Raw genomic sequence first — 27,438 nt, 5'->3', positions numbered from 1 at the left:
ATGGACCACTCCCCCAGCGCAGAACACACAGCAAAACCCTGGGGATTGTTGCATAGACAAATTTCATGCGTCAGGTGGTGGTAAGTAAAGGGACTCAATGTCAAAATTGAATTTTTTTTTTGGGATAAAAGATTAAAATCAAGGATTTTGTGAAGAGTTTTAATGCGGGGTGAGGGGAAATAGCGGGACCCAAAATCGTAATCAAGGGTTTTGTGAGGAATTTTGATGCGGAAAGAGGAAAGTAAAGTGACCCAAGATAAAAAACCCAGGTTTTTATGAAGAAATTTGATTCTGAAAAATGATTGAGTACTAAGAAAACAACCAAGTTTTCATAGAGATATTTGATATGGAAAGAGAAAATTATGGCCGCCAAATATCAAATTCAAGAATTTCGTGAAGAGATTTGACGTGGAAAGGGGGAAGTCAGTGATCCAAGATCAAAACCGGCCATTTCATGAAGAATTTGATGTTAGGAGAGGAAAGAACAGAGACCCAAGATCAAAACCCACCATTTTATTAGGAAAGTTTTGATGCAAAAAGTGAAGGGCTTCTCCTGAAGTCTCAATCTATTGTTTTTGATATTTGATTATTTGCTAGGAAATGGGCATGAACAGCTTCTGTGAATTGGGCCTTCTGTTAGCTTTACTGTGTTCATTTTGTTGGGTTACAACAGTTGCTCAGTGCAAGACTGGTTGCGATTTGGCCTTTGGTTCTTACTACATAACACAGGGCCAGATCTTCGGCAACATTTCCGTCCTTTTCGATGGAATCTCCTTTGTTGATATCCAGCAATACAATCCTGAAGCCTCCAGTCAAGACAGCATTCTGTTTGATACAAGGCTCAACATAACCTTCACTTGTGACTGCAACGATGGGATTTTAGGGCACACTTTTCGTTATCCATTGAAGCGAGGGGATACATACAACGGGGTTGCGAGGACTTATGCCAACCTAACTGATGTGACTTGGTTGCAGGCTGTGAACTCTTACGCTCCAACTGAGATCCCTGATAATGGCTCCCTCAATGTCACTGTGAATTGCTCTTGTGGAGATGCTGATATTTCGAGGGATTATGGGCTATTCTTGACTTACCCTCTCCGCCAGGGCGAGAACCTCTCTGGCCTTGCCTCTGCGTTTAACATCTCATCCTCATTGTTGCAACGGTACAATCCCAATGCCAACTACAATTCAGGCCGGCACCTCGTATTTATTCCTTTTAAAGGTACTTTTTTTTATGATTTCTTATTGTATTATTTTTTGGGACTTTATGAGTTTAATATCATCTACTTTGTCATGGCGTATTTTTTTTTCTTTTTATTATCATGGTAGAGCCATTTGAATGTTTTGTTTTGTGGACAAACACCAGCTTAATAACCGTAGATCAATAAGCCTACATGCTGGTTCGGTGTTTCCACATTTATTTTCTATGGAATTTGGGTTTGGATAGTATGAGCCTAAGGTTGGCCCAAATTGTAGAAGAGAATTCAGTTTATGTGATTTGAATTTTCCCTCTGTTTGATTGATTTTATATTACAACATCCCCAAATTGGAAGCTAGGTTAGCCATTTTCTGAGGAGTCACCTTCTTGCAGCTTGAAAATTTCTGTTAGTAATGCTAAATGAATTTTAAAACCGTATTGTTTTGTAGCCCATTCACCCGTAGTTATACTGCCATCATATCGACGATTCTAACCGGTTATCATCTTCTTCCTCCATAACCATCAAAGAGTTGGCACTTTATAATAGTACAAGACATTGCAAGTTACCCGGCAGGGATGTTTCCATCCCTGTTAATTGCATATCCTCATTAGAACATAATTTATAATAACTTTTTACAGAATCCAGTAATGATGTGCAAATTGCTCCCTGACTTACTTCTATGATGTGCAAATTCCTGCCTGACTTACTTCTATTAGTGATATCATGAGACATGAACAGTTCCTACATCTGAGTGTGGTAGCATGAATCCCTTATTTCCTCTGGGTGGGTTAGCTGTGGGATTTGAACCTGGGATGTAGTGCGAGCACAAATATTGCATAGGGAAAATTTAATTGTCTTGCTTTGAACTTTATGCTTGAAATTCTGAAGTTCTGCTCTTACATGATGGATTTGATATAATTATTTCAGATTCAAGTGGCAGTTATCGCCCCTTGCAATTAAGGTAAAGCTTCAGCAGAGAGATATGCTTGGCTGTTCATTCAAATGTTGCTTTCTATTAGTCTGGTCCTTTATTTAAAGTTGGCTAACTTTGGACCTTTTTCTTTTATTGCAGCAATGGAGGTATGGAACCCTGAACTTGATACTGTTTGCAACTTTGGAGTCATAGTTTTCATTATTTACATGCATGTCTATAAAACATGACTCAGATATTATTTATACCCAACATTCTGGTAACTTTGTGATGTCTTTGAGTTTCTCACTGTCCCTAACAACTGAACTCTAGCAGGAATTCCTGCGGGAGCTGTTGTTGGAATTGTTGTTGCAGGAATAGCAGCTATGTCAATTTTGGTAATTTGCTATTTTATGGTTTACAAGAGAAAGAAAACAAAGGCGTCGTTACTTTCATCACCATTTGAAGATGCCCCTATTAATGACTCACCATATCCAGGTAGTTTGTAGGTTTGAGTGTTCCTATGGTGATTGGCTTTTATCTGGAATATATTTTTATAGAGCATGTTATCATAACTCAGTGGCTGTTGCTTTTTATGCATGCATCTTCTGCTCACAATATTAGATGCTTGCTTTTAGGGTATCGGGTACTCATTGCAAATCTGTCCCGTACTTACAGCTGTTATCTTAGAGTTCTTCATTATCTCATTAACCAAAATACTGGACCTCCATTTCTCATGGTCAGGGTGATGCATTCTTTATTGCTTGAAGAGTTAGGCTTCCTCCTAACATTATTCGCCATTCTATACTTGCTAGAAGAAAAGGAACCCATGGTTCACCAGATGCCTGCAGATAATTGTCCAAAACAAGGCCATTTGAGTGTGAAGTGGTTGAGCACTTAGATCAGTATTTCTTGCTTGTAGCTTAACTTGCATAGAAACCTGATTGTAATAAAACTAAATTTTGGGGTTTTTTCATTTAACTACGTATGATGCTGAAATTGTTGTCTTAAGTGCTCCATACTCATAATTGTTAGGGGTTCTAGTCGATTATTGCTAACTAAAAAGGTGAGCATTAAAAGACTTAATGTCAAACCTAGGCACTTTTTATACTCTAGGGTTTTATAGTGCAGAGGAAAGTCAGATTGTAGAAAATGAAAATGGACCAAATCATAGTCCAGTAGGGTTTCCCCATAGTATGTATGAGATAGATTACATGTTCATTTACAGTAATTGCATGGGTCTCCTTGGACTATAATGACACTCTTAGCGCTACAATAACAACACGATCTTGAACACTCCCTCCCAAGTTGGTGCATCGATGTCAAGCATGCCCAACTTGGAATTAAGCATGTGCATACGAATCTTTCCTGCAGTTTCGATGAAGATATCAGCTAGCTGATCTGTGGTCTTCATACATGGGGTAAATATGAGCTTACCAATCGCTTTTTCACGAGGAACATGACAATTAACCTGAATACGTTTGGTGTGCCTTGGAAAAATGGATTAGATGCAGTGTGTATTGCTGCCTCGCTTATCACAACAAAGTGGGATTTGTGAGATGATATTGATTGCCATATTTGAGAGAAGTGCTCTACTGTCTACACCAGAAATACTCACAAGTTGTAGAAGCCATTGCATGATACTAACCTCTACACAAGATCAGGCCACATCATGCTTCTCTAGGTTATCAGATTGCCTCCAATAAAGGTGAAATGTATGTGGTAGAATGTCTATCAACAGGACACTTTCCTAGTCAGCACTAGAGTGTCCCAATAAATCAAGTCTTGCACCACGGGAAAACAGAAGTTCTTAACCATGGAGATGACTTGAGATAGCGCAAGATCCTGGTGACAGCATTCATATGTGTAGATTAGGGTACATGTATGAATTGACTAACAATAGCCACATCATGAGTGTTATCAGGTCCAATAATCATTAAATAGACAAGTTTCCCAACAAGTCTCTGATATTGTTCTACATTTTCCAAAGGAGTACTAGAAGTGAGCTTCGACTTACTGTGTGAGTCAATAGGTTTCAATCCCGGCTTCCCAATTTCTTTAAGTATATAGGGAACATTTTTATGTTCAGAAATGAAGTTCTCTCGTCGTGGTTAAACTGCCTCAATACCGAGAAATAGAGGGAGTCAAATCCTTGATGTCAACCTTATGATGCAGGTAGCACTTGAGACTTGCAATACTCTCTCAGTTATCACTTTAAGGACAATGTAATCAACATAAACTAGAAGTATAATAGTACCTTGAGGTTGCCAGTTTGAACAAGTCTTCCAATTGGGGGATTGATGTCTTGAGAATACTATGGAAGTAGAGTTTTCTTTTGAAAAAGGCAAGGGCAGTATGGATATTATGCCTTTTGGTCGGTCTCATTATGAATTGGGTTCTTGAAATATTGTTTGGAGGGACATGGAGGTTATCCTGATAATGATAGGCCCCTTTCTAATGATATTGGGATACCATATGCTGTGAGGGGCATTGATGGAATTTATGAAGCACAGAGAGGGTTCTTTATTGAGAAAAAGGTACTTATTCGGAGGGATTCAGAGGTAATTGAGGACAATGATGGGGTTAGTTGTAATGATTGGGAGGCCATCTAGTGAGGGGCAAACTTGAAATTTATGAAGAGAAGGGGGGTGTTTAATTGAGAAAAATGAACAAGATAAAGCGGATGAGAACATAATGATATTTTTGGGAGCTTATGAAAGACTTTTGGAAGGGAGTCAGAGTCTATAAAGGGATGGCATATAATTCATCATACCCAATCAATGAGGCTCACTGAGTACTTCGAGTCAAGTATGAATACAGTACTAGGGTGCAGCGGGGGAGAGAATAATGTGGCTGGGTTTAAATCATTGTGCTCTATCCCTTGGGAGGAGATACTAATGGTATTTCAGTTTGAGCGGCATGACCATTGTGTAAAAACTTGAGTGAGTCATCATCTTGTTCTGATTTGTTGGCTGTTATGAGGAGAAGAAGAGAAACGATATGATGAGATATCAGACCGTTATAAGAATGAAGAAGGAGATTTCAACATATTTAAGGGGATCTTGCCCAGTTCATGGGTAAAGTTGATTTAGAGGTAGGAATGCAATTGTACAACATCATAGAGAATACTGGAGGCAAGGGTGGGAAGCGAAAAGATTGAGGAACTAGAGAACTAAACGGGGAGGAGGGTTTGGGAGGGAGATATATGAATGGGTAGGAGCATCTAAGGAAGATTTTTCGCATGAAGATATTATTGTGGGACATCTGGGGTTCAAGGTACCAGGAGTAAAAGAGGAATGGGAGGACACCTTTTCAAAAGCATTGGTGAGAGGTGGCTATGTTGTAGGAACCAAAGTTGGGGCTGTTGATAGGGTGTTGGTGAGGGTGTTATAGGGTTCATCAAAAGTGGGATTGGATTTGGTTCTATCTCGGGGGGGCACTGGGGTATCTTGATGTTATGGGATTCACAAGTTTTGACTAAGGAAGGGGAATTGTCGTTATCTATAAAAATTTCAAGTGTGATAGATGGATTGGTATGGTTCTCATGTCCGTATATGGTCCTAATGATTTTGGTGAGAGAGGTCTTGGGCAGAATTGTATGGAGTAAGCCAAGGTGGGATCAGCCATTGTTACCTAGTAAGGGCTTCAATGTCATTTGTTTTCACATGAAAGGTGGGACGAGGTGTAGAATCATAACTAGTGTGAGGTGCTTTTCAGATTTGGTGAGTTGCCATGGGTTTAGTGGATGTGCTTTTGCAAGGGGCACACTTTACATGGTCCACTGGGGTGAATCCAGCCATGTCTAGATTGGATTGGATCAGTTTCTACTTTTAAGTGGGTGGGGCACAAAAACTTTTCTATAATACTTATGTAGCTACCCTAAAACAGACTCTGATCATGTTCCCATTTTACTGGATGCTTGGTCCTTGTCTTTTGGACTTGCATCATTCAGGTTCAAGAATTTGTGGTTGGAAGCATGGGAATTTCAAGACATGGTCAGAATTTAGTGAGAGTCCTCTTATGTGGTTGGATGGGCTGCTCTTCAATCATCTAATAAACCAGGGAGTTTGAAAGAGATGTTGAAGGAATGGATCCGGTGATAGGAAGAAGACTGCTTTGCTGGAGTTGCAAGTCCTGGACCAAAAGGAAGAGGTCCAAGGGCTTGCTGAAAGGCAAATTGTGGATAGGGCTTGTAGTTTGTTAGATTATCAGATTTTGCTAAAGCAAGAGGAGATTCATTGGCATCAACAGTGTAGAATTAGATGGTTGGAAGGAGATCAAAATATCCCCCATCTTTCTACATCTGTTAGGAAGCAGGCTTAGTGTATTTCCTCCATTGAGGTGTGTGAGGAAGTGTTTCAGGAGCAAAATGGGGCGAATGTGGATTGCGGACTTCTTTAAGAGACTTCTCTTAGGATAGTTATTCTCAAAACCAAGGTCGTCGATGACTTGCAGTTTGAGATAATTTGGGCTATCTTATTTGGGCTATCTTGGAAATAAGTGGGCAATGAGTATATATGGTTTGGGTATGTATCTTATGCATTTCAATTGTCCTACTAAAATATTTCCTTGTGCACCAGTTATAGAAGTGGTCCATTAAGTCATAGCGATGTCCTTCAAATAGTTGGACTGAGTAACTGAAGCCCCTTGCTATGTCGATCAATTAGGCAGGGGCTATCCATGGAATCTGAATAAGTGAGCCATCAGGCATGCTGCACCACCCTTTTACCCACAAGGCATAGCATTAAGCTTGAAGCTTTATGGAGAACCATTCTAAAATTAGTTGTTTTCCCAGAAGTTGTCTGAATGGTTAGGTTGAAGGCTCTATGCACATCTATTAAACAATTATGTTAAAATTTACTGGTTAATAGAACTTTTGAGTTGGTTTGGCGTCCTTGTTTGTTAGTTTTTGATGTTTCCTCTTATTTATTTCTTCCAATGCCATGCATAAATTGTGAGAGGGACATGTCTTGCCCAAATGCATTAAGTATTGCCATTTGTTGATTTGAGGAATTCTAATGCATGATTGTGTGCTTTGACCAACTGTTATCAATTATTTTGGGTGAATTAGTTCTTATGGTTACGATGAACTGAAGCCAAGCTATTCTTGTGTAAACCCTCTTTCTTATTTTATCATGGGAAAAATAGTAGTACTATTTGATATTTTTCTGATTCTAATAATTAAATTATCTTTTATTATTTATATTCTTAAATAGTTTCTTTAGGTACCAAGATTGTGAGATGTTATGACATTAGAACATGTCTTAGTAACAAAAGTTTGTGTGACTGCAGGTTCATTGAATGCCTACGATAAAAGTACTGAATCGGTTACAGTTGTTGGTGGGGTGCCCCCTGGGCTCACTGGCCTTACTGTGGACAAGTCGTTAGAGTTCTCTTATGAGGAGCTTGCTTCAGCTACAAATGGGTTCAGCATGGCTAATAAAATTGGTGAAGGTGGCTTTGGGTCTGTTTATTATGCGGAGCTTAGAGGAGAGGTCTGTACATCATCCTATTATAATTTTCAGTACCTTTTGTATGAACTATGTATAGTCTTTGTGTGAGTGTCTAAGGAACGAAAATACATACAAGGGAGTACAATGTATACAAAGACTGATCAATACAACTTCGAAATTTCAACAATACACTTGTATTGCGTACAGCAAGGTTGCTGCTACCACAGTGACATAATGGCTTCAAAATACACTTTAAAAGAGAGGATACAATGCTATTTAGGTCCCTTATATATCAACAAGTCTATCCACAAAGATAGAACACAAGACTACACATGATTGGTGTGCATTTTGAAAATTCAACAACACTCAATCTTATAATGCAAAATTATACATCAATTGGCACATGAAAATACATCAAATCAAGATCTCAATTACATAAACATGTGATTGCTCAAGTGTAGTGTGTATCAAGACCATGGGAAGCCATATGGAGCTCTCGGGTGCCTGTTTGGCGCTTAGCTATGTGCCAATGGGTGACATGCGATGACATCATTCAAATTCCTGGCCAATTCATTATTTAAGAATGGGAAGCCTAGCATCTACTGATATATACATCAATCATGGAAGGTTTTTGCAGAAATTTAAAGATCTTGCAAGTGGAAAAATAACGGAGTGATCCGAGGCTTTAGAACACAAAACCGGATCTAGTTTCTTCGCAAAATGTCACTTAGAAATTCGGCATAATCTCGCTTAGAAAATCAGACAATTTAAGGTAGTAATGAGGTGATCTAAGTAACTGATGTGAGTTCGAAAACTCAGAAAAATCAGTCAATAAAAGGTTCGAAAATTCAATTAGGAATGCTCAAAGAAAACTAGCTCAATTCACACATGGAGGAAGCATATTTGAACATGGATTAAGTGAGAACAAAAGGAGAATCAAATGATGATCAACAAAAGAGATTGTAATGCTGCTGTAATTGCAGAATTACAACAGAGAGTAAATGATCTAAATGGTCGAGAATGAAAAGCCTTACTCAATTAATGAAGGTCACTTGACTTGTTGATCCATGGAATGAGCTATGAACCTTCGATCACCATTAATGGAGTTCGAATTCTCCTTAAAGGGGTCTGCTCTCTTTCAAAGGTTAAAGATGAAGTTTAGAGAGAGAGAGAGAGCTTAGGCATGCCAAATTTGAGAGAGGAGAGAGAGTGGGACGTGCCACTTTGTAGGGAAGGTTTTAGTGAGAGAAATTCATGGGTAAAAATGATCTCAAGGGGGGTATTTATAGCCTTTCCAAAGAACATGGGATGATATGCTCCTAGATGATGAATCAAGGCCTTCTATGTCATCTACCAAAGGCTACAAAGAGAGGTATGATCCTAGCCCACCATCCACCATCAACCATCTTAATGTGTGGCATGGATTTAAGAACCTTATCCTCCCTTTAATTCACTCCAATTTCCGTTGTTATCAAAATGTCTATGCTCTAGATATTTTATTAAACAATAAAACCATGATGGAGGGTATGCCCTTATGGTCTTTTGACAAAAATCCCAACAAAAAGAAGATTTCAAAATTCCCTACATTTTTCATGAGCATGTGGGATCAATAAGAACATGCCACATAAGGCAAGTGGTTATGTGCACAATGACCATGTGCCCTTAGGGTTAGAATTAATATTTCAAACCCTATACCACTTCTAGAATGTCACATACATGTGCACAAATCAACTTGCTTTAGGCATGTAACATGTGCCAAAAAACAATTTTTCAAAATCCACCATTTAATGAAAAATTAAAATACATGGTAAAACAATAAAACAACTTTAAATAAAATGACAAGGGGGTCCCCCATGGGCTTGACATCACCCCCACGTCATCTCCACGTGGGGGAGCATGGGGCCCCATGGGGTTGGCATGTGGACACCCATTGGCCATTTGAGCGTCCCGTGTGGGTCCTGGGGGACTGCCCTTGATTGTCATTTTATTCAAACAAATTTGAAAAAAGGTTTTTTCTTGCTCAAAAAAATCCACAAAAATTCCCATAAATCCACAAAAATAATTTTAAATTATTTTTCATCAAAACAAATCATTTGATAATGATTAAAAACATTTACACGAGAAATTATGATCCTTGGAAATGAATTACAAAACGGAGTACTCCACTTGGTTAGACCCGGAATCCAAAGTCACTTTCTCAGAAATGACCCAACACACTCATGACCCACAATGTTAAATCAGGGACCGAAGATGTTAGTCTATCAAAGTCAAGTCGATGTGTGATTCTAAATCCCCAAGGTTACATGGATTTCAGGTGCACCCCCTAGAGGACATGCACACAAAACAAAGTGCGGGGGTTCCTCTCTTGGCACATGTGCATAGCTCTATCCAGTGGATTCGTGGAAGAGTAGGCTTCACATGAATTGCGACTATATATGCACATGCGACGAGAAGGTTCTAAGAGTCAGGGATTTAGGCCAATGCCTTCTGCTGGGCAACCTTCCCATACAGGACTTTCAGTCATCAAGCTCATACGAACATCATATTGTCCTGGCCTATCACATAGTTATGAGGCACATATTAAACATATCATAACAACCTACCCTGACTTAGAGGTAACTCTTAACTCTCTCTGTACCTTCTATAGACCAATCTTCCTCATGACCGAATCGGAGTTTCGTGACTCTTGGTCCCAATGTGCCAAGATCCTAGAATCATGTCACTCTTATACTCCCACTCAAGTAAAGAGCTAATGAAAATGAAAGAATTTAGGGCCTTGAATGGACATACTTCCAACACTTTGTGAAGTTAATAAATTTGCTACTTATTGATGTGGTTTCTCATTTAGATAGTCATGTGGTTTCTCATTTAGATAGTCAAAGAATGTAATGGATGTATGTCCTCAGTACTAAAGCTGTGAAGCAAGATGCCTCAATATTTCAGCTTTCATATTACAACAGTTTTTGAGTTAGATTACCATGCAATATATTGACTAGTGTGGCACTAGATTAACATAGACATAATTTCAATCTTGATGGAAATGGTTCTCTGCTGAAAATTTCCTATTTCCTATTTTCTGTTGTATCTTCAATGGAGACTGCTTAATTTCCCAGAAATACCCAATTATGAGGCTTATCTGAATTGAAAGTGTTCCCAGTACTAAAGCTGTGAAGCAAGATGCCTCAATATTTCAGCTTTCATATTGCAACAGGTTTTGAGTTAGATTACCATGCAATATATTGACAAGTGTGACGCTAGATTACAGAGACGTAATTTCAATCTTGATGGAAATGGTTCTCTGCTGACAATTTTGCTATTTCCCATTTTCTGTTGTATCTTCAATGGAGACTGTAATTTCCCAGAAATACCCAATTCTAAGGCTTATCTGAATTGGTTTCAATGACCAGTCTATTGTAGACCTCAATGGTGATTGCGGTTAACTCATTCGACATAAGAATGTGAAAGAATTCGAGTACTGACGGGTGGACTTTCAGCAATCAGAAGTCATAACCCATACTAGGACAGATAAATGTGTTTCTTGTGGAAGAGTTGCGGATCTGTTGAACTATGCAGACCTTTCATTGACACTCATGGTTCTGTAAAGCGAGACAACTGTTCTCTTAAGTAATAAAGATTATGTTCAGTGTCTCTGTCCATGTTGATGTATGATTCTACAAATCTTGTATCTTCTCCCTTTCCTTTTGTGGCCTACTGGACAATGAATACAATCAAGATAGTCACCATCTTACTATTTCCCATTCTATGCTTGGGTGCGTGTCTCCTTGGCATGTGGGAAACTGCACCTGAAGTGTTTAACTGTTTCCCAACATTGTAGGTGTCTGATCTTTGTCACCTATGTCAAATGTTGCTTATACATCAGAGACACAAGCCATTAATTTGATTCTTTGTGCGAGATGGGGACAGATGAATAACATAGTAGTTGCTTGGGTTAGGTTATGGATTCTCTAGAGTCTAGACCAATCTGATTGTAACTGGAGCAATTCCTATGCTACTTGCTCTGAAAAATTAAGGTGTGATCTTCCACTTGCTTGTTCAGATGTCCTTAAACAAGATGAGTTATAATAATGCTAATAACATGTAACGGTTGCACCACTGTCACTCAACACATAAAAAGTAATTAAAGAGGTGTAATCTCCACACTTGGTCATGGATCACCTGAGCTGCTGCCTTCTCTCCCTCTATCTTTCATTAAAACATTTTGCCTTGGTTTATGATATAAATTATGAAGGTTGCACCACCACTGTACTTTGGATATAGTGTTTTTGAAATCCTTTCTGATTTTCACTTAATGTTTACTGATTTTTCTTAATGTTTAAACCAAAATCGATGAAGAAAAACATAAAAGTTACGTGCATACCCTAATTTCAGTATGTGACATGAAGATAATGTTTATTGAATTAGATATTTATGGATATCGATCTGAATATCATGCATTTGTTTCTTCTACAAAATCAGAAATTTTTAAGTTAATTACCATGAATTTCTTTATGAATAATGAATATGCAAAATTATAGATCCTTGAATGTAAAAAGTCATGGAAAAATGTGTTACGATAGCCAGTCCTTTTGTGGGAGTGATCAATCTGCGCATAGAACTTTATGAATGTGTGTGTGTGTGTGTGGGTGTGTGTGTGTGGGTGGGTGGGTGGGTGGGTGAATGCTTGTGGTCCTCCTAGAATAGCCTTCATCAGTCATATATTAGATAATCACAGCGATGCACTTTCTATATGGAATGTAGATCCTATAGTCTCTCTAGGATTTGGAAGTTCCGCATGGAGGTAATTTTTGAAGGTCAGACTTGTTTCGTGTCTTGGAAAGACTTTGCGAAGTACGCCATTACATTGTTTATACTGTTCCATTACTGACTAGATCACCATTCAAAACTAAATTATCCTTATGGTGGGCCAATGCCTCCCTTTTTCTTCTTTATAGTCTGGATTCTATTGAATGATAGTTCTCTTGATGTTCAATGTATGAATCAGCCTCCATAGAAATTGCAATTTCTTGATATGTTACTAATGTGCAGAGAGCAGCGATTAAAAAGATGGATATGCAAGCATCTAGAGAGTTTCTTGCTGAATTGAAGGTTTTGACCCGTGTTCATCACTTGAACCTGGTAAATAGCCCTTCCGACTCATGTGCATTATTTTTTCATATTGTCTATTTAACCTATATTTCTAATCTTGTTGAATGAGATTTACTTATTTGGATATTTGTTTTTCCTAAGACAGTTTTTGTATTTCATGGAAAACATGTGAAATGGAAAGGCCTTACTTCTTAAGAAGGGTATATGTGTAGGCAACTGCAGTATGATTATTGTATAGGTGCTAGTCTGTGAAGGATCTCTGTGGACTCTTTTCAGATTGTTTATATATGCAATCATCGTGCACTTATTTTTGCCAATGTATCTTTGTTTGGATCTCATGTTGAGTTTGGTTGTCTAAACTGGAAAAAGGTCGGGGACTATGGTCTGTATTCCTGACGCGGAAATCTCATTGTTATGAAAAGACAATGTTTGAATGTGCCACAAAATATCCACAAGAATCTAACTTCAAATTCAGTGTCATAATGAGCAAACAAATCAGATTCTGTTTGTTAAAAATAAGCATCTAGACTTACTGAGAATCCTATATTGACAGCAGCGATAAAGTTGCTACTAATAATAGTGAAACTTATTTTGGACTGTAGATTGTAACCTTAGTCCGTAAACGTTTTTGATGGATATCCATTTACCATCTTGAAGGAGGGGAGAAGCTTGATACACATTACGATAGTGATATGGTAACATTGTTAAGGGCACTTTGATACTACCAGTAGTTTCTGCTCAGTATTTTCCCCTCATTTAATCTTTTCTAATGTATGGGATTCTAGTCATTTCCCCTCTTTGGTTCTTATGATCCCAGGCAAATAATGTCATTCAGTTATCTCAAAATATTTTTTTCATGTAAAATAATCCGGTTTTTTGCCTGGTATTCTAGCGGGGATTTGTGTAGGTACACTGCCTGTTTTCTTAACTTTATGAAAACATATAATAGATGGGGAGCAAGACGTTGTGTTATGTATCATTTATGATGCACCTCACTTCAAGTCCCTCTCTATGACTTTATATACACAATGACCTCATCACATTTTCTCGATCTCACTCACTGTCAAGTCCACTGGAATTTTGTGTTTCCCATAATTTATATATTTTATGGCTTTCATCAAATAGCTGGGATAAGGCTCGGATGATGATATGATGATATGATTTTAATGCTTTCATTCCTTAGTGGATTATCTTTGTTTTTGGGACATTATTTCGAATTTTCCATATCGTCTCCATTAGTACCCCCTGAACGGTGTGATGATGATTTTCTTTTGCCCATATGTTTCTTACTTGCAATGGGACCCAAATTGTTGTTGGGGAGAGAAGCATTTTGAAGCTTGTTGTCAAACTTCTTTTGGAACCAAATTGCTAGGAGGCTTTGGATTTTTCAGCAGGCTATCACTTTGGTGTTGAATCTGTTGGAGTTGTGGCCTTTCAAGGCCTTGAACTCCAGCATCTTATTGAAAGTGATAGTGTCTAGGAAGCTCTCTGTATAACACTTGAACTTGATACTCAACTTAAAATTTTACAAGCAACAATTTCATGCGCAAGATTCCATAACTCTTACTCACTGTTACAGCCACAAATTTTAACTTACAAAGACTCAAATATCACTGAAAAATGAAAGAATTACAACTCATTAGTCTATCTTGACCCATATAGTTAAGGGCTTCATCCATGCATATTTTGACTTAGTTTCCATGAACTTTTTTGCTTGAATTTTAGAGTAATTTTGGTTAATATTTCTCTGAGATTTTCATGATCATATCAGTCACTTAGATCTTCTTTTTGACCCCTTGAATTGTTGGTTTTATAAGAGGAGACTTTACCAAAATTTTGTGAACCTGTGAACTCAATTGAACCGGTTGTGTTTTAAGAGCCCGGTTTTCTGCCACGATTTTCTCATTTGATTTGATCTTTAGATCTTTGCAAATCCTGCCATGTTGTAAGCGTGTATCAGTAGATGCTTGACTTCCCACTTGTCAGATAATGAATTGGCCCGATTTTGAGGTATGCCATCTCATGTCATCCAATGGCACATAGCTAAAACCCAAGGTCGTAAACCAGGCACCAGGGAGTTCTGATTGGCTTCCCATGGTCATGATGCATTGCACACTTGAGCATATGTATGTTGATGTAATGGAGTTCATGTTGTGATGAGTTTTTATAAGTTCATTGATGTATAATGTTTTTCGTAAGTTTGAGTAGTGCTGAATTTTCAAATACACACTATAGTTTTATGATCTCTTTTTGTGGCTTGTTTTGTTCATGTGTAAGGGACCTTTATTGAGTTGTATCCTCTCTTTTGAGTGTTTTTAGAAGTCAATAGCTCACTGTAGTTACAATGACCTTGCTATAATTTGTTTTTGCAAGTTGTATCCTCAAGTGTATTTGAAAATTTAAAGGTATATTGGCTTGTATTTTGTCTACATTGTAGTCCAAGTTAACAAAATTGGTTTCTATACACTCACAACACGTACTATGAGATGTATAGGTTTTAATTGGCCTCTTTATCTTTTCAACATGTGCCGACACACGACACAGCAAAAGTAGGCTTGTCTATGCAACACTGGTTACAACATGCATGGTTTCTGATTCGTCTCTTTATCTTAGACATGTCAATGAAACTTCTGTATTGCCTATGATTTTCTTGCCCTAGCGGATATCTTGGTTTTATCAAAATCACCTAATTGTTTTCTTAACAACCTGATGTAGGTTCGCTTGATAGGATTCTGCACTGAGACTTGTCTTTTTCTTGTTTATGAGTTCATTGAAAATGGAAATATAAGTCAACATCTACGGGGATCAGGTGAGGACTTCTCCGAACAGGTCGACTGGTCAATTTTCTTAATCCAACACTCATTGTAAGTTCAAAACAGTGATTTTGTAACTATAAGCTGTTGTAATTGTCTTTGTTGTTATTACTGGACTTCATTTGCAGACGGAAGAGAGCCACTGCCATGGTCAGCCAGATTGCAAATTGCACTAGACTCAGCAAGAGGTCTCGAATATATTCACGAACACACTGTACCTGTATATATCCATCGAGATATCAAATCAGCCAACATATTAATTGACAAAAACTTTCGTGGGAAGGTATTTATAAGACTGAAATAAGATCTCTTTGATTCCTTGATGTTGTCATAATGTTATCTCCCTTGCAGGTTGCTGATTTTGGATTAACGAAACTAACTGAAGTTGGAAGTTCCTCACTTCCAACACGCCTTGTGGGCACCTTTGGATATATGCCTCCTGAGTAAGATACAAAGTACTCTATTTTTGATAGGTTTCTCTTGAATTATTTAATGGGTTATGATTGCTTACCACTTAGTTGTCAACCTCTAGTGGGAGGGGTATGAACTTGTGCTTCCGTGGGATTTTTGCATGCAGACACACTGCCTTTATGCCTGTTCACTATGGATAAAAGCAGAGACTTCTATCCTAGGGATGTTTTTAAGGCATTTGTGCTCCTGCAGATTTTTTTGCATTCATACCATGCCTGTCTACTTATACCTGTTAAGTATGGAGAAATGCGTAGACATACATCCTATGTACTCTTTAGACATTTGTATGATTTGCATTTATCAGCCTTTTCACTTTTGTTTATGGATTGGTTACCTTTGATTGTAATTGTTAGATAACTAGATTTTAGGATGTTTTAAATTCTTCACTGTGCTGTTTGGGTCTGTTTGACAAATAAAATTTGAAAATTATAAAATTTCATAAAGCTCTAAAGGTTTTGCTGATTTTTCTTATCTTGTGATTCTATATTATCATATTGTTGGTTTGTTTGTGTCTATTTGACTTAGTATATTTCATCATTTGAAGGAGAACAAAAGATTTGTGATTGTTTGCTTACCAAATTTAAATCTATTGACTACTATAGACACCCAACTTTTGAGCAAGAATTTTAGAACCTAACTGACCAAAAACCTCGTCCCCAAACAATAGGAAATCTCAAAATCTTTCCAACAGTCCAAGGAGTACCTCAATCCGACCTATGGTTGAGGAGATATGGTTGATTTTTTGAATAAATCCCAAAATTCCATTCTAGTCCCTAGCATACTTAATATATGCACTCATATTGCTTCATCGTGTTAAAATCCTTTGTTATGTAAGTTTTGGACCTAAGTGTCCTAATTATATTTGTATAAGTAATTTTGTCCATATCATAGATTTTAATAAAATATAAGGCTGAGAGGTTCATGAGGGTGGGTTGAACCTCATGGCTTTCTCTTTCCTCTCATATTTCTCATATCTCTCTTCTCTTCTTCTTCTCTTTCTTTTTCTCTTTTCTCTCTATATTCTTTGACATGTTATCAGAGTTGATCATTTACTTTTATAGAATCTTTTCTTTCTTGATTTCTTTATCTTTTCCTTTCCTTTCATCTTCTCCTTTCCTTTCATCTTCTTTTTTTTAGCCCTTCCCTTAATTAGCAAAAAAAGAAACAGCGAGAGAAATCGTGATCGTCCCTTTTCTTCCTTTTTTTTAATCCTAAAACTACCATAATTCGGGTCGGGAAGACCCGACTAACAGATACCCCGGTTTGTGAGAGCCCAGGACCGAAGACTGCTCTCTCGGGAACCACAGAGCGCGTGGGCAGTACGCGTGCTGGAAGCGGGTAGGGTACCAACTAATGAGAGAGGAATTATGGTGTGAGGCGGGACTTTACCTCACCTTGGGTCGGTGACGCGCTGGGGCTGCTCGCATGGGTGCCCTCTTAAATCACGATGGACAGCCCCCTAGGCCTGAGGCCGGTTCGGCGTCGACTCCCTTGACTGTTTTTTGAGTTTCTACAACCACACACACGTGAGATGTCTAGACAAGCGGGTCATGAGACCTTGACTTGTCGTTAGGTGAGTATATTTTACAAAGGAAAAAAAAGGGGATGGTGTTGCATAGTCCGTGTTAATCCAACAACGTCACAGCGTCTTCTCAACAAAGGACTCATGGTATTCTTAAGAGAGAGGAAAAAAGGGAGGTGAGAGGGCAGACAATGAGTGGAGGAAGAATCAAAGAGAGGGAAGAGGGAGAGAGATGAGAACCCAAAATGGAGAGAGGGAAGCAAGGAGAGAGAGAAGAGCTAAGAAAGAGGAGAGGGAAAGAGAGGAGAAAAGATGAGAAGAGGGAGAGAGGGGTCGAGAAGAGAGAGAGTGTGAGAAGAATGAAAGAGAGCGAAAGGAGAGACAGAAAGAAGAGATAAGAAAAGAGAGAACAGAGAGAAAAGAAGAAGAGGGAGAAGAGAGAGAGAAAGTTAAGGGAAGGGAAGCAAGACAACGACTTAGGCCGCCGCCTAATAGTGTCTGCCTTAAGGACGCTTAGGTGTTTTTTCCAAAATGCCGCCTTGGCAGTCAGGCGGATGACTTTTTTGATCATTGATTATGCCTACTACTTCCCTTTCTCCGTCGTCTTTATTATACGTCCTAAAGTTTCCCTTTAGTTTTCAAATGAGACCAGCTTTGTTTTATTGGGCAGAATGTTAGGCAGTCAAGGAACAACATACCCATAGAATGAGTGTAGCTGAGATAAGGATGTTGAGATGGATGAGTGGCATGACAAGAAGGGATGGAATTACAAATGAATACATTCGGGAGAATTTAGGTGTGGAACCAATAGGCAATAAGATGAGAGAAAATAGACTTAGGTGGGCTGGTCATGTGTAGCGCAGACCCAGTACAATATCTATTAGGAGGTACAAGTTAGTTCAAGTGGAAGGCTCAAAAAGGACAAGGGGTAGGTTCAAAAGGACATGGTTGGAAGTAGTGAGAAAAGATATGACCCCAATTAGTTGGGAAAAGGCTTCGATGACCTTTCAGGATATAAAGACAAAGTGGACGATTGGTGGTTGGTATCAGTCAGGCGGCTTGTACTACTTGCATCATAACCTCATTGCTGATGCTCATCACTCTACTGATTCTCCTTACTTATGGCATTGTTAACTGGGTCATCCTTCTCTCAAGACTAATAGGTTTCATGTTGAGTCAATTTGAACTTGCTCGATTTGTTCAATTGTGGCCTGAACTTGAAGTTGTTCGTCCCTTCTTTAGAGTCTGTGTTTGCTTTAGAGTGTGAAACTTGTCAGTTGGGAAAACATCATAGGGTGTCATTTTGTCCTAAAGTCGACATACGGAGACGTTCCATTTACTATGGTTCATTATGGTATATGGGGTCCAACTAGAGTACAAAGTTTGTATGGTCATAAGTGTTTTGTAACTTCCATGGATGTTTATACATGAATGACATGGTTATATTTAAGAATGGGGTTTCAATGAGTCGGCCGACTCATATGTAGGTTTGCAGCCCCCCACTAAAATTCATTCTAGATGATTTTTTTTCCAGTTTTTTTTTTGTAGATTCCTCATCTAGGCCAAGATGATCATAAATATGAAAAGAAAAATAAACTTCTAAAATTAAAAATATAATTTTTTCAATATTTTTATGCATCGTCCACATCTTATTTATGGACAATACACTTTAGATAACGTCCATCTTTAGGTTGGACGTTTGCAAGTCAACGGGCTTTTGCGCTTGCTGACTCATGAAACAATTTTCCTATATATAATAAAAGAAAGATCTTTGATTTTCTTCATTTTTAAATTGTTTTACAAGGAGATCCATACTCAATTCAATAAGAATGTGTGTATTTTGTGTTCTGATATTCCTAAAGAGTATATTTCTAAAGAATTCCATAATTATTTTACTGAACATGGAAATTTGCACCAAACTTCTTGTGTGCGTAGTCCTCAATAGAATGGAGTTGCTGAAAGAAAAAATCAATACTTACTTGAAGTAGCTTGTTCTCTGCTTATTAATATGCATGTTCAAAAGGTTTATTGGGGAGATGCCTTATTGACCGCATGCTATTTAATTAATCGTATGCCTTCTTCAGTCTTAAATTGAAAAGCACCTCACTGGGTTCTCATTCCTTATACTCTACTGTTCATTGTTCCTCCTCGAGTTTTTGGGTGTGTTTGCTCTGTTCCTATGTTATGTATTGGTAATGATAAGCTAGATCCCCGGGTGTCACGTGTATCTTTTTCAGGTATTCATATTTCCAAAAAGGTCAGTTATCATCTTGGTTTACATAAGAAATTTGTTTGTGCTGATGTTACCTTTTTTGAAAATACTCCATACTTTTCAAAAGAGAGTTTCCATGTTCCTCTTTCTATTCCTGTTCAAGAGCAGCCCATAAAGGTTTACACCAGAAGAAAAATTCAGGTTGGATATCCCCCACCAACTCAACCGGCCTTTCAATCATCATCTTCGTCTGCTGCTCCACGTCCTTCTTGTGATAATGATTATCTTTTGCCATTCGTAAAGGTAATAGATCTTGTACTCATTATCCAACTGCATATTTTATTACCTCCACAAATTTGTCTCTATCATATCAAAATTTTGCTTTAGCCCTTTCATCTGTTTATGTTCCTAAGACCTTCTAGGAGGAACGTTCTCATCTTGGGTGGAAGAGAGCAATGGAAGAGGCGATGGATGCCCTTCATTCAAATGGTACAAGGGAACCAAACGGGTTACCAGCTGGAAAAGGATTGCTGGGTGTTGATGGGTTTATGCAGTGAAATATCCACCGGACAACACTGTAGAAAGATTAAAGGCCAGATTGGTAGCCAAGGGATATACACAAATATTTGGCATTGACTACTAATGAAACATTCGCTCCTGTTGCTAAACTTAATTTAGTTCGAGTGGTTACATTTGTGGCCGCCAACAAAGGATGGCTGTTGTGGCAACTTGATGTTAAAAATACTTTCGTCCATGGTGATTTACAAGAAGAGGTGTACATGGAGAGTCTGATAAATTGTGTAAGTTGAAGAAAGCCATTTATGGCCTGAAACAGTCTCCAAGGGCATGGTTTGAAAAGTTCAATGAAATTGTTATAGCATATGGATTTCGGTGCAGTCATGCAATTCATTCTGTATTTATATGGAAACAAGACTTCAGAATAATATTTTTAGTTGTTTATGTTGATGGTATTGTTGTTATAGGCAATGAGCAACAAGGAACCAGTCATTTGAAGAGACATCTAAAACAATATGTTTAGATTAAAGATTTGGGCCAGCGACGGTATTTTCTAGGAAATGAAGTAGCCAGATCAAAGTATGGCATTAGTTTGTTTCAAATAAAATATGATCGATTTGTTGAAAGAAACTGGAATGTTGGGTGCTAGACCAGTGGATACTCCACTGGATTCAAATGTGAAATTATTGGCTGATGAAGGGAAGTTGTTTGAGGATCCAGGAATGTACAGAGGGCTGGTTGACAAGCTGATTTATCTAACCTTAACCAGGCATGATATTGCTTTTGCAGTAAGTGTTGTGAGTCGATTTATGCATGATCGGAGGATTCCTCACTGGGATGATGTTTGTAGAATTTTAAGGTATCTGAAGGGAGCTCTAGGTCGAGATCTGATTTACAAGCCAAATAATCATTTGGCTATTGAAGATTACTCAGATTTTGATTGGGCAGGACCACCATCTGACAAGCGGTCTACCACATGTTATTGCACATTCATTGGTAGAAACTTGGTAACATGGAGAAGTAAGAAGCAAAATGTTGCGGCATCATCTAGTGCCAAGGCTGAATATCTAGCAATGGTACACACTCTATCTAAATTGATGTAGCTGAAAACACTGATGCAGGAGATGGGCTATGCTGTTATGAACGTATGAAGATTTATTGCGATAACAAAGCTAGCACCTATATAGCCAGTAAACCAGTGTTTCATGAAAGGACCAAGCATATTGAAGTAGACTGTTATTTTATCCAAGAGAGTTTTTTGTATGCAGGTGTCTACTTTATATGTGAAATCTAAGGATCAGCTAGCAGACATTTTCACTAAAGGCCGTGGTCATAACATGTTCCAAACAATTTGTTCGAAGCTGCGCATGGGCGACATTTATGCTTCTTCTTGAGGAGTGTTAAACATCCTTTGTTCTCTAAATTTTGGACCTAAGTGTCCTAATTATAGTTGTATGATAGCAGTTTTGTCCATATTATAAATTTTAATAAAATATAACGCTAAGAGGTGCATGAGGGTGGGTTGAACCTCACATCTTTTTCTTTCCTCTCATGTTTTTCATATTTTTCTCTTCTCTCTTCTCTCTTCTTCTTCTCTTCCTTTTCTCTTTCTCTGTATATTCTCTGATACACTGTATGTACAAGTACATGGGGCTACTTTGTGAATAGTATGCGCACATAGATTATAACATGTCGTGTCATGGTGCATAATATGAACAATATGCACATATGACCACTACACAGATATGACCATTCTTCATATGGACTATGAAATTTACTAGGCTTGTCCTCAGTCAAGTATTTCCGTTTCCCCCTTGCACCAAGGGATACATTTACAGATTCAGCCCATACAATATAATTAGACTTCAGGAAGACCAAGGATTCCAGGTTTAATTTCCTTATCCCTATTTATATAAAATAAAGGGAAAGAGTACAATCAGGATTGTAAATTTCAGTCACTTATACAAGCCTAGTACAATGTTGGAAACCACATAAAGAGGAGAGAGATGCTTATCATTCAGATCTGGTCATGTTCTCACACTTGAATGAATTAGGGCAACACCATGTTAAACACATCTGAGCATCACAATGTTGCTATCATTGAAACTAGGTCACAACCTCTCTGTAGATCTTGATCTCGAAAGGGAAAACACACACACAGCAGCATTGCCACACTAACAGAAGATCCGCATGACATTCTGCACACGCAACCCTTAGAAACAAACCTAGGGTTTTAGATCGAACAATCCTAAGGGGCCTCTTGACAAGACCAACATCAATGGGGTTTGGGTTTACATTTTTTTTTCCTTTCTTTTTTTTCGTCTTCTTTTTTCTTTTTGTTGAAAGGAAAGGGGAAGATGAAAGTTTAGGGTTTAAGGAAAGGGGAAGATGAACAGAAAAGGGAAATGAAAGTTTAGGGTTTAGAGAAAGGGGAAGATGAGAGTCTGGGGTTTAGAGAAAGGGGAAGATGAACAAAAAGGGGAAGATGAAAGTTTTGGGTTTAGAGAAATGGGAAGATGAACAGAAAGGGGAATATGAAATTTTAGGGTTAAGAGAAAGGGGAAGCTGAAAGATCAGATGTGCTCTGATACCCTTTCAGAGAATCTAGAGAGAAAAAAGAGAAAAGAGAAAAAGAGAAGAGAGAAGAGAGAAGAGAGAAGAGAGAAGAGAGAAGAGAGAGATATGAAAGGCGTGTGGGAGAGAATAGGGTGACATGAGGTTCAAAACTAACCCCTCACGCACCTCTTAAACTGCTTATATTATTAAAAAAATATGAAAGAGCATAACTTCTTATACCAGATATGAAAAGACACTTGGGTCCTAAAACTAAGATAAAAGGGCTTTTAACACATTTAATTGTTTGAAATTTCCCATACTTGGATCTCATAAAGCATGCTGAGGCATCATCAAACACTCTGTAGTTTGGGTTCATTCGATAGGGTTCCTGGGTGTGGCTCTTGTATCTGCCAAACAATTCACTTCTCAATTATTTAGTCTGCCGAAAAACAGTGCAATGGGCATCTCCATGGCCGTATTGCACTAGGTTGGTTCCTATCTGGTGTTCTCAAGTAAGTACACTCGTTGCAGTCGGTATTCTCAACAAGTATTGAGATTTGTTATTTTTCATCTAATTCCTGATTATCTAAATCGATTCAAGTTTTTCTTTTTTCTTTTTTTCTTTCTTCATTAGGATTGTTAGTAGTAAAGTGTTAACTTTATCCGAAGTTGTTAAGCCTATGGCTTTGTATCTCATATTTGAACGCAAGGCTTATTTTTGGTAAAACCCCTTTTTTGCAGATCCCATGGCTAGAGTGTGGAGGCATCAAGCCATTTCTGGCCTCTTTTTCTTTGTAACATTTTTAGACATTAGATTCTGACACACATTGCACAAAACAACGCTGGCAACACATTCAATCTTTACCTAACCTTACAATAACTTCTGCTTCCTCTCCTGATTGAAGATCATTACACCCTCCTCTCTCTCTCTCTCTCTCTCTCTCTCTCTCTCTTTCTCTCTCTCTCTCTAGTACACTCATTCAAATGTTAAAACTCTCACCAAAACACCACCTCTATCTCATACGCGTTTCCCTCTGCCTTCCACTCTCTCTCTCTCTCTCTCTATCTCTGCAGAGTTTCTTCACCATTTCATGCTTCCAGTCCTCCTTTCCATAGGGATTGTGATGCTTATATGTAGGGATTAAGTTCCCTTGATGGGGGATAGAGCTGTTCTCTGACTCTTTCTCTGGGACTCAGAGGGTGGATTGCACCCCAACCAACCTTCCTTCATCTGTGGTCCACATTGTATTCACATTCAATTCCATGACGAGTTATTACGTTCCTAAGGAACACGCTCTTTGAGCCAGCAGGGTCCCCATTGGGAAATGTAGTTATTTAGGGACAATTTCCTAATACTTACCTTGTCATTTCCAATTATCAGCATTCTTCAAAAGGCTTTCATATTTCCGACTTGAGCTAATCCTTGAAGTATATCTCAGAGTGTAGATGGTTATATAACATGCGGTGCACCAGACGGTGCTGTAACCTCTCATCTTGAAAGATCGTCTAAGGGTATGGTTAGGTAAGGTTATATAACCAAATCAGCTCACTGATACTTTTTGCTTCAGAACTTAATTTACGTCCACTGATAGGATCGTATTCACCCAGAGTCTGTGCTACAAGCTATGTTAGCTTCCTTGACATCCTTTGAATATCTTGAATTTGTAGTGATCTTTAGCATTTCAACACCTTGTGGGCTTCACTTGAACCCCCAGCTAGATTTTGATACCTTGTACCTAACAGCCAATAAGGTCTCTCCTACCAAGTTAAGAGGGTGATACCTCCCTTCCCTGGAGTACACTATCGAGCTATCTGCTGGGTTACTCAAGGACCTGCTTGAACATCAAGTTGTGGAAGTGAAATTGCTGTGTGGAAAATCGTTTCACACTCAAATGAATTGAAATTGGAAAACCTGAATCAGTTGTGCTATGGGTTGCATCTGTAATTGGTGTATTAACTAAGTGAATATGCCTTACCTTTATTTAATGTGCACGTACAACTAATTTGTTTTGTTTGATTAATGACTTGCACGCGTAAGAGGGCTCTCGCCTTCTACATTTTCCTCGGACCTTAAATGCATATGCTGATTCAACATTTCCCTTCTATATACAGTTAAAGAAAAGTTGTTACTTTTCAGTTTAAGGGGAAAATTATTGATGAGGTAAGCCACTTACTATTTCTTATCAGAATAAAAGACTTGCACATGATAGTTTGGTCTTTTTCTTGATGATAGAATTAGTTTTGATATCATTTTATTACTTAAATGCTTGTTAGTTTATGAATATTTTTGTATGACATGCTTTATGTTCGAACTGAGATCTCTCTCTCTCTTTGCTTAACCTCGATACTTTCCATCGATATTTTCTTTCTGATCAAATAATAGTGAATTGCTTGATAGCATCATTTCAAATTTTTGGCCTTACGGAGTATGGGATGGATGAAAATTTGCAGATATGCTCAGTTTGGCGATGTTTCTCCTAAGGTGGATGTCTATGCCTTTGGAGTTGTTCTATATGAACTTATTTCAGCCAAGGAAGCAGTTGTAAAGACAGGTGGTTCTGTTACTGAATCGAAAGGACTTGTTGCCCTGGTTTGTTTCCCTTGCCCCTGTTTATTTCTCCACCATTAAAATCCTACGATAAAATGCAGTTGAGAATTACTTTTCTCTCTTGATGTTTGCAGTTTGAGAGCATTTTGAATGAACCTGATGCAAGGGAGAAACTCTACGAACTTGTAGACCCGAGACTTGGGGATAATTACCCTCTTGATCCAGTTTATAAGGTTCTAACAGAAGATTCAATCCAAAAACTTTTCTCAAGTTTAGAAGGCAAGACCACTAAAAAGTATGACGGGTGACCTTGATTTTATTTTTGCAGATGGCCCAGCTTGCAAAGGCTTGCACACAAGAGAACCCCCAGCTCAGACCGAGTATGAGGTCAATAGTGGTTGCTTTGATGACACTCTCATCATCAACTGAGGACTGGGATGTTGGCTCCTTATATGAAAATCAGGCCTTGGTGAATCTCATGTCAGGCAGATAGGATGTGATCTTATTTTCTAACATGGTGATGAGGAAGCTTTTGATCTGACTGTAAATGCTTGTAACAAAAAGAGATGAGTGTTGTTGGTTACGAGTCCAGCATGGTTGGAGCTCACTTGTTGTATGAGCAGTGAAAATATCATGTAACTAGATAGTGGCCAGAAAAGCATGCATCTGGCATGCTAGCGGTGTGCTTGAAGCGGTTGTACAAGATATTATTTTAGTGCTGTGAAAAGTACTGCTTCCGTTGTCATATATAGATGCAGGGCAAGCTTGAGTAATCATTATACTTCCTGAGCAAATAATATAAACAATAACAGATGCATCTGGCATGATTACATTTTTGTACATAGCAAATAAATGGCATTTCAATTTTTCTAAAATCCATAACATTGGTCAATGAATTTGGTAGAATCTAGCAGTAAATCTTATACCAAATTGTGACTTTGTGGAGCATTATTCATCTGTGCTCTCCAAATGAGTTCGAGCGTTTTTTGTCTTGCCAAAACTGTAGCTATGGAAGTCTTTTTTGCTGAGCAGCAGTAGGATTTTAGTTAGTGTTACCCCTACCCTCCATATTTCTCTGGTACTGTGACACATATACACCTCTAGATACTCGGCTGACATAATGTCTGTACATGTCAGCTAAGTTATCATTCAGAACAGTGGCGGTACTGTGACACATATACATGTTTAGATACACAGCTGACATAATGTCTGTACATGTCACCTAAGTTATCATTTATAACAATGGCTTTTGATAACCATGTAAAAGGGTGAAAGTACTCTATTACACCGGAACCGGAAGTGCAGTTAACGTTAAATGTGGGGAAAGTCGAAACATACTATTTTCCCCAAAACACTATTCACCTGAGGAAAGTTGCCCTTCAGGTGAAGGGTGTGCGGCAGGTTCTATTGATTTTTGTTCCCTAAAAATGTTGTGCTTCTCCTAATAAACTACTTAAGAAGAAAGAAAAGCCACTCACCATTGTGGATTCCCTTTGCAAATCCTAGAGGGTCGAAAAAAAACACAGCAGCCTCGTCTTCTTCAATCAGCAGTTTCCCTTGCAAATTATAGTCTTCTCAGGAGCTTCCCTTGTAAACCATATAGGCTTTTCAAACCATAGAGGGTTGAAGAAAAATGCAGCAGCCCCATCTTCTTCAACCAACAACTTCCCTATTTTCTTGAACCAACTTCTCTATCTTCTTCAACCAACAACTTCCCTTTGCAAACCCTAGAATGTTGAAGAAGAAATAGAATCACAATCATAAGAGAGTTGTAGCTTAAGAGATTTAAACCTCAAAAATCAGTGTATCGTTTATTACGATGATATACCCCAAATCTTTTTTTTTTCTCTTGTTATGTTTGCTTATTCCTTTATAAATGTGCTTCAAATTTTTTTATTGTTTATTTTTTATTTTTTATTTATTTTCTACTGGTTATTTGTATCATAGCACTGCAAACGTTTTTTTGTTTGGTTATTTTTTTTTCCATTTTCTGCATTTTGTGTAGATAGAATGAAAAATATCTCAAAGGCAGGATTTCAATATCGTTGATGGTGTTTATGGGGGGTTTTCATTGAATTGAATGGGTCAATAGAAATGAATTTTTTCTTGTGCTTTTTCTGCCCATTTTTTTG

General features: G+C 38.2%; 1 protein-coding gene across 3 annotated transcripts; it reads left to right on the top strand.

The window, feature by feature from the left end:
- On the top strand, nt 1–26,053 carry CERK1 (chitin elicitor receptor kinase 1). 3 transcript variants are annotated; one of them, XM_088850009.1, is made up of 11 exons: nt 1–1,222; nt 2,127–2,160; nt 2,446–2,607; nt 7,402–7,604; nt 12,609–12,698; nt 15,384–15,477; nt 15,610–15,764; nt 15,833–15,924; nt 25,210–25,348; nt 25,441–25,539; nt 25,635–26,053. In XM_088850009.1, exons 3-11 carry the CDS (start codon nt 2,496–2,498, stop codon nt 25,797–25,799), a joined length of 1,149 nt encoding a protein of 382 aa, XP_088706135.1. In that variant the 5' UTR covers nt 1–1,222; nt 2,127–2,160; nt 2,446–2,495; the 3' UTR covers nt 25,800–26,053. The 3 variants fall into 3 exon arrangements, with proteins under 3 accessions (XP_088706135.1, XP_088706132.1, XP_088706134.1); XM_088850006.1 differs by lacking the exon at nt 2,127–2,160; XM_088850008.1 differs by lacking the exons at nt 2,127–2,160; nt 25,210–25,348; nt 25,441–25,539; nt 25,635–26,053 and adding an exon at nt 24,871–24,892.
- The last annotated feature ends 1,385 nt before the right edge of the window (nt 26,054–27,438 follow it).

This window comes from Amborella trichopoda, chromosome 10 (assembly GCF_054954075.1).
Source record: "Amborella trichopoda isolate Santa Cruz 75 chromosome 10, AtrichopodaSantaCruz75HAP2 v2.0, whole genome shotgun sequence".
Lineage (NCBI taxonomy): Eukaryota > Viridiplantae > Streptophyta > Magnoliopsida > Amborellales > Amborellaceae > Amborella > Amborella trichopoda.
This window is presented reverse-complemented; position numbering and strand designations above follow the sequence as displayed.

Bases quoted from the DNA above. Each gene is read 5' to 3' on its own strand.
- CERK1 (XM_088850006.1), top strand. From the start codon at position 601: ATGGGCATGAACAGCTTCTGTGAATTGGGCCTTCTGTTAGCTTTACTG. The intron at 1,223-2,445 runs GTACTTTTTTTT...GAACTCTAGCAG, and splicing joins CGTATTTATTCCTTTTAAAG to GAATTCCTGCGGGAGCTGTT. The intron at 15,765-15,832 runs GTATTTATAAGA...TCTCCCTTGCAG, and splicing joins ACAAAAACTTTCGTGGGAAG to GTTGCTGATTTTGGATTAAC.